We start from the raw sequence: 8,248 nt of genomic DNA on the forward strand, positions 1-8,248 counted from the left end.
ATACAATATTTGCTTGTCACTCATTGAAATTGTGTTCCTTGTGTCTTTGCAGGGTCTTCTAGAAACTTGGAGATTTGAAGTTTCACTCGCGAAAATAGTAATAAAGTGTTTGTTGTAAAATAGTCTAATGCACAAGACCTACATGGCATTTCAGTTCCATAAACATTCTTCATATCAAATAAAGTTTTGTATAAAGTCCATATTTCCAAGAATGGGGGGTCATCATCACTCGTCAGCATTACGTATATAGGCATGAGTTTCAGAGTAACACCTTGTATTTCTCCTTGGCTAGGCTGGTAGGGAATTCATTACACAAAATCGTCATTATGAATCACGTGACGAGTAGTGTGTGGCACAATGAAGCTCTATTGCCCTAAACACCCTCCACCACCAATAGCCAAGAGCAAAATCTATTGTTCCTAACGCGGATATTCCACACCCATTTCAATCACAATGCTATGCTATGCCCCACCCTAAATTACTGTGTTCATAATGTTAATATGTCTGGTGGTCGTTGGATCCGTAAATCTAAGCTCTCTCCCATCCTCAAGTGCCCCCCATTGTGCCTAAGTCAATTAATTAAACTATACATGATAAGTCTTTCCAAGATTGGATCCACTGCCTTGAATATGTCACCCCCTTAAATCATACTACTATTTTGTGATTCACCATTGTTTTCTCTTTTTTGACACATCTCTTTCTCATGGTACGATATGTCCTGGTGAATGCATCCAACTATTTCATAATTATTACCATTTACCAAGTGCCCAACACAAACATTATTATATATAAACTCTGGCGTTTTTTCCTTCTTCTAATTCAGGAGAACTTTGACAATAGGAAATAAATTTTCTGACACTTTTATTGTTTAAAGGTTCAATTCAGAGTGATTCAAATAGACTGCTTTGGAACTTTTGCATGATTGAAAAATAGCTAATGATTTTGGCATAATGAATTGAAGGCCATACACTTTATAAAAGAAAAGTGCATTGTAAGTAGACATTTGAGTATGGTGTCTTAGTGGGGATTGGTGTGGGCCAAAACTAGATCATAGAGGGGCAAATGAGAAGAAGTAGTACTAAACTACTAATTCTACATTAATTATGGTCATAACCAGCTCCATATAATCGCTTGATTTCAACTGCATGGCTTGAGGTGAACATAGCATCCAAGGGCACAGTTCCCTTTCGAAGCCTCAAGAAAACAACAAAAAAAACTAGAACAGAACAAGATAAGGGAAAGATCCAAAGAGGTGAGTAATGCTGTCATATATGAATTATTTTGTCCATTTGTTTCATGTCCCTTTCTCACCTAGTGGACCACCGAAATGCTAAACTTGAAAGAAAGCTTAGATCTAGTTTCCGTGGATTCACAGTGGATAAATCTAGATTGGAATACTAAGTAAAATGAACAGTCTATGAAAAACAGATCTTCTCTAAATAATTACTCCACCACACAAGGTTATCTACTGAAACAAAAAATTGTATTTATACATTTTTACGCACAATGGGATTTTATAATTAAAAATATACGAGAATGATCGAGAAGTGAACAATTGCATTTAATGGCAGTGCGGAAGCAAATTGAAATAGGCGGCACCTATGCAAATTAAAGAGAGGAAAGTGCTAGTTGTACATCGGTTTAAAATACATTATCTCACGTTTGGAGCGTTGGACAAAATTAGAATGCAAGTTATTATATAGATTATGGACAGATAAGACCTTTATAATTTGATAGCGAAAACAGTATATAGTAGGAGTTAATGTGTATAAGTATGTGTTAGGTACCTGAACCCGTTTTCTGGAATAGACTAGATGAAATAATCTCAAGAAGCAAAATCAGTTTACTGGATTTTGATAACATTATAGACTTCAGCGTTCAACAGAAAAAGTGCATGAGTACTCAACACCTACCCCAAAAATTCTGGAGTTAGATGCACTACGCGTTTAGACTAGAGTCAATAAACTAGGGAGTTGGAAACAACTCTGATTTTATAAACTTAATTAGTTAACTTGGTTAAAAGTAAGTTTATAATAACATGATTTATGTTTAGATAGTATCATATCAAATGTAATTTGACTGATTTGTATCAAAGTCATTTTATGTGTGAGCAAAGCATATTAGCCTCAAAGTAGTGCGAAAAAAATTAGTGCTTGTTTTTTGTACCAATATAATCATTTCCTCTCACCGTGCATATCTTTCAATGCAAAACTTGATTGAAATTACATTTAAAGGTTCAAAACCAATTCTGTCAAAATTAACTGCACTCAACTTTAAAACAGACAATTAGTAGCTCTGTAATAAATGAATGAGTGCATTATCTCAGAATAGTAACAATATTAATAAAAAAAAAATGTACAGTTATGAAAAAGTGTTATAAAAAAACAGAAGTATTTGTCCTATAGATTATGATGTGCCAACTGCCAAGCATTTGTCCCTAACGAGAAATGATTACTTGGATTCATCATCATTAAATTCTTCAAATGAAGGGGCTAGTTCCATGTAAGTTATGATTAAAAACATGCACTCCACTAAGCAAACAGTCAAACCAAGTCATGATTTACAAATCCACACTCACTGAAAACGTCAACAATGACAACAATCGTGTATGGACTATAATAATACATGTAAAAAATAATAATTACATTCTCAACTGCTGCCACACACAAGAAACTCAAACAAAAGGAAATAATATGTCTCTTCTTTTTTGTGGAAAAAAAGTGGGGATTGTCTTGTAACACACTCAATGTCACCTTAAATTGCTACTCCCAATTCTGTTCGTTTGGTTAAAGGGAGGTAAGACTTTGTTCCTTAAATCTGAATCATGGTCTGAATTAGGCCCCACCAAAGGAACAGGCCTCCTAGTGGAACCGTATCTGTCAAACTCCAGCCTTTGTCTAGGTGCACTTTGTGATCTAACCTTAGCTCTAAAAGATTCAGTGTTTGCCATGTAATTGGGGTGACCCGTGTAGCCACTGAAGAAACCCAACGAACACTCACTCCTAGTAGGTGTAAAGGGTCCTCCTCCTCTCCTTGCACCACTTCCGTTTCTAGAATTGGCAGAAAATGCTTGTGGACTATTGTCAGCAGTTCTTGAACTTGCTTCTTCTTTTCCTTTGTGAAACTTCAATGATCTTAGCTGCAACACCTCCCTTGATGAGAAGCTTTGGTTTAGAGCCTTTGCTGAACGTTTTGATGGAGACTCGTGTGCCGCCGCAAAGTTCTCATTATTGTAATCAGCATTCAGATAATAATGTGCTGCTTGAGAGGAGCTGCTACTGTTGTGGTGGGACTTGAAGTGTGGCCTCCAAGTATCCACTTCGAGAATCTTGTCACTTTTATCATCATCAGGGCGTCCATTATTTTTCAATGAAGCATCTCCAGTTTGGCTACACTTGTTATCTAATTCCATCCAACGGTTTAACCAGTTGGAATCGAACCCGACTCGTTCCGAGTCAACATTCCTAGAATTGGCATTGGAACTGCATCTCTGCAAGTGTTAAGAGGAAAAAAAATGCAATTAAAGTAGGGAGAATTAAGAGAGTTAAACCATATCCACAAGACCCAGAAATGAACAGAATAGAAAATATTTGTTGCTTGGGAGTTCAATGATTGAGACTGCCTACACATTTTAGTCAACTTTTGCTCAAGTTATATCAACACTGGACTGATTCAAACACCTATGTGCTCTTTAGGCCGGTCCAAGGTTTATCTAGGCTTAGGCAAACTTTATAAATAAGTCATTTTTAAACGAACCAAATAATTCATTAAATTTATAATGATTTTATCTTAAATTCATTTAACATTTCTTTTCAAGCTTTGTACCCAACAAAAGAAAAGACAGAAAAGAAGAAATAAATTTGTGTGTTGATGTTAATAGTTTGAAGGAAAGAGAAAGAACTTCACTAAAGAGAGTGAAAGAAGCAATGCAGCCCTTTTTATGAGAAGAGATAAAATCATAATAAGGTAGGGACTTTTTTCATAAAAAAAAATATATATTAGACTGCATGAAGTTAATATTATTTATCAAGTAATTATTAGTATATTTTAATTTTTTTAAAAATATCATTTGTAAATAAAAACATTTCTTGAGAGCCTAAGGAGAGCAGCTCCTCCCAATAGTGGTTATAATGGGGAAGAATCGTGTACCTTAAGGATAGAAGATCCATCAAATTTTGTACTGAAGCCACGAGGTGGGTGCTCATATTCTTCAGGGACCTACAAGTATAAAAGAATTAAAAAAAAAAAGATGATCAGGCAAGTTAATAGTTGACGAGTCATTCTTTGCTGAGTAATAATAATAGCAATTTTTCAAACAGATTATTCAGATTTCAATGCCAACCTTGCGCTGGCTCAGCTTTTACTACAAGCAGAAAAGGAAGAACATATGGAAAAATAACGTTTTAAAAGGTGACATGCATATGTTTGAAGAAAATGAGGAGGCTTGAACGAAAAAGTTAGGCAGAGATTAGAAAGAAAAGAATGATGACAGTTGTAAAATGCTTAAAAAAGGGTGTTTGCTTACATACAGGATAGTGAGAAAGTAGGGAAGAGTTGAAGTTGAAAGAAGGCGTATTATCTGACAAGTGCGCACGGCTTGCACGTGCCTGGGCCTGAAGTCGCACCAATGTTTGCATGCGCCTCAGCATATCTGCACTTTGCTTTCTCACAATGTGGCCCCTAACCAATGCTTGCAACTTCACCAATGCTTTAAGCGCTCTCAATGCCCTCCTTGCCTTCCAAATTCACCCAAAAAACACTTTTTTTAACAAATTAATATTGTAATTTAGGACCTTCTACAAGCAATGAAATCTTACAATACTACCAATAATTGAGAAATATCCAGAAGGGGGGGCTGGTGGACGTTCACAGTCATTATTGAACACGTAATGAACACACACCATGATGAAAATTCATTCTATAACGATGTTCTTTTCTTTTCCAACAATTTTTTTCTGTTCAATCTAACGGTCTGTTTTTTATTTTTCGTAGGTCATTTCTCATATTTTCTTTTCTTTTCTTTTTTGATCTTTCCTTTGTGTAGAAATTATTGTAAAAATTTGTTGCATAAAGGTCATTACTCTTCTTTTTATTCGTTGAAGCTTCCTATTGTACATTTGCCCTTTAGTTTAGTTTGCATAACCAGCAGAAAGGCAAAAAGGGTAAAAGAGTTAAGTTCGTTAGTTCAATGAATATAGTAATCTGGCTCCATTCTCTAACCTTTCCAAACAAAGAATGCATTATGGTCGGTTAGTGACCTTAACCATAGTTACTTCTTTCACATTAAAGTTAGAATGTGTTTATGTTAAGTAAAGTAAGGTGAAAAGGCCCCTTTTTTCCCCCACAAAGGAATGGTATTTTGATCTTTTGATTTGGCAAGAAAATGACTTGATCACAAATGCACCCCTCATACGTAGCCAAAAAACAAAATTAGTAGTTACCAACTTGCTGGTCTCTCTCCTATTACATTACATTTGAGTAATAGCAACCCCCACCAATGAGTAGTTAGGACCATGACCTTATGTGGTTGAAGATTGGCTGGCACAGGGCCACTAACCTTTGATGTTTTTTGCGCACAGGGCCATTCTACTTTGCCTCCTGCAAAGGTAACTATCATAACTCACCATTTCACCAACTATATGTGGGGTTCTCTTATTCTACTCTCACATCCTATTTTCCTCTTTTGAATCCCCCACAATGTCCTGGAATTCCTACACACTCAAATTCCAAAAAAGGTACTTTTTCTTTAAAAAAAAATAAAAAATAAAAATTGAACCTTGTTAGGAGTAGGGTACTTGGGAGTCTCTATTTCCCTTCCCATGTTATTCCTTATTAATTTAATTAATTTTTTTTATCGAACTAATAAATTAGAAAAATTATATTGAATAGAGACTAGAGAGCAACATTTTCTGATGGAAAATACAATATTCTTGTAATGTAAAGCCAAAGTTTGTGAGATAAGGTAGAATAAGGCACTCAAACACACATGGCAGAAATGACTGAAAGCAATAAATTAAATAAATGTAGCACACTAGCACGTGATAAGAAAAGGTAACAATAATTCTCAAAACCGAAAAGGAAAACGATACTCGTAAATAATTTTTATAATTTATGAGAAAGGATTACGTGATGCAACAAGACAAAGGGGAAAAATGAATTATTATAAATATAATTAGTCAAACGTAAATTATGTATCGAAAAATTTAGGATAGGAAAATAAAAGGAATCTCTAGTCTGAATCTGATGGCATGATATACATATAGCAAATTGTCAGCACTCAGCAGCAGTATCCAACTCCAGAAGTCAGAGAGAACAAACACATTCCAGAATCTTACTATAATAAAAATAAAAAGACTTTAATTAATTATTTAAAAATTAATTAATGTACATTTCACTATTTTGGAAGGAGGCAAAGGTGTGGTGCAGTGGTGGAAGGGGACCAACACCTATGTCCACGGAACAGGTTGCTTTCAGTGCGAAAAATAATTTTAAAATTAAAATAAAAATCTCACTGTTGAAAAACAAGCAATATTTGACCACCCTTTTATTCCCGAGAAAATCCGTAGAAAATAAAAATTCCATTTCAAAAAGAATAAATAAAAATTAAAATAGAGTCAACAGATTTGAAATTACCTGACCATGGAAGAAATTTTTCCAAAAAAAAAAAGAACAACTGAAACAGAAAAACCTCGGAAACAAAAAAGGATGACCATGATTCCAAGGACATCATCAATCATCGTAAATTGTGAAAAAAATTTATAGATTTTAGTATTTTTTTTTCACTTACCAAGTAACCACGGAACGCCGATTGTATCCTAACGGCGGCGGTCTCAAGGTTGCCAACACGCGCCGCCGTGACAGCGGTTCTGGAGCTGGTACTTGTGGCGGCGACGCCGCCGCTTGTGAGTCTGACTACCTCGGCAGCGGCGTGGGCGGCGGCGAGAGCAGCTTCTGCTACTGCGGCGGTGGCGGCGGCGACGGCGATTGCATGCTTGTTGGCATCCAAGGGAGTTGAGGAATCAAAGTGAGTGTTGAGTGCGGGGGGTATCGGTGGCGGCGGGAGTGACTTGTTTCTGACGGTGTGTTTGAGGAAGGTCCATCTTTTCTTGCCGGATTTGCAATCGGAGGGTTTTTTGGCGCCGAAAAGTCGCCGGAGAAAGCCCATTTCTGAAGTCAATTAAAGTAAGTCATTGGTGGAGAGAGAAGTGAAATGAGATTAGTTAGAGAAAGAGAATGAAAATGGAAGTGGCTGAAGAAGTTCTGTGGAATACTTGGATTTAGTAGTTAGAGTGTCGGAGATTTGGACGTCTCATTCTGTTTCGGGTTTAACTTCACGCGCTTTTATTAACACCTTCTTCTCCACTCGCAATTCCCATTTTGTTCTTTTTCACCGACCCCTCCTGTAAATAACTTTGTCTTCATCAATTTGTTAATTTGTTATGGTGAAACTTTACTGCACATATGATGGTTCAGTGAATGAGTATTACCTTCAAAGCAGTCGTATGTATTTATAAAATTGGGTATAATATAACTGCACCAGTAAGACTGTAAAGGACAACTTTTTTCACACAGAAATTGTATTGAAAAAATTTCTTCATATAACAAAATATATAATAAAAATTAAAAGGATCTATTCTCTAAAAAAAACTAGTTTAAACAATCTTATAAATAAGACTAGAAAAAAAAAAAAGAACAAGAACACATTTTATCCCTTCCTTTGATTTTTATCTCATTTTTTTTTATCAAAGTTATAAAGATGGGTGCAATTTATAATAGTAAAAAATTGTACTAAATTAAATGGAAATAAATGAATCGATAATAAGAATTCCTTACTTGGTGAAAAAGATATTTTTTTTACAGCATAGTAGGAGTATTTATCGATTGGAATCATATATAAAAACTGACACAGTTATGTATGTATTTTCACGTGTGTATTCATGCTAGATGCCTGGAATTTAATGTCGGGATAATCTAGCCAGCTAACTTTTGTGTATGACTGCAAAAAAGAAGATGAAAGATTTAGGCTGAATGGTCTATTTGGCCTTTATCTTAATTTTTTTACTCATTTGATTTTTTATCTTTAAAAAAATTATTTTAATTTTTTATATTTTAAAAAAGGATCAAAATATTTTTTTTGTCTATACACATTCACAACCATCCTCCTCCCATCCATGTGTTCGACAACACAATCGGATCTCATAAAGTTAGACCTCACAAGTTGTATAACTTGACTTGGTGGTGGTTTGTT

At 35.2% G+C, this 8,248-nt stretch overlaps 1 protein-coding gene across 1 annotated transcript; it reads right to left on the reverse strand.

Moving 5' to 3' along the window:
• Window positions 1-2,503: 2,503 nt before the first annotated feature.
• On the reverse strand, window positions 2,504-7,374 carry IQD37 (protein IQ-DOMAIN 37). Its single transcript, XM_006589498.4, has 4 exons — window positions 6,788-7,374; window positions 4,530-4,736; window positions 4,150-4,218; window positions 2,504-3,490 (listed from the first exon to the last, which is right to left on the reverse strand). Exons 1-4 carry the CDS (start codon window positions 7,163-7,165, stop codon window positions 2,750-2,752), a joined length of 1,395 nt encoding a protein of 464 aa, XP_006589561.1. The 5' UTR covers window positions 7,166-7,374; the 3' UTR covers window positions 2,504-2,749.
• Window positions 7,375-8,248: the final 874 nt, after the last annotated feature.

Source organism: Glycine max, chromosome 10 (assembly GCF_000004515.6).
Source record: "Glycine max cultivar Williams 82 chromosome 10, Glycine_max_v4.0, whole genome shotgun sequence".
Taxonomy (NCBI): Eukaryota; Viridiplantae; Streptophyta; class Magnoliopsida; order Fabales; family Fabaceae; genus Glycine; species Glycine max.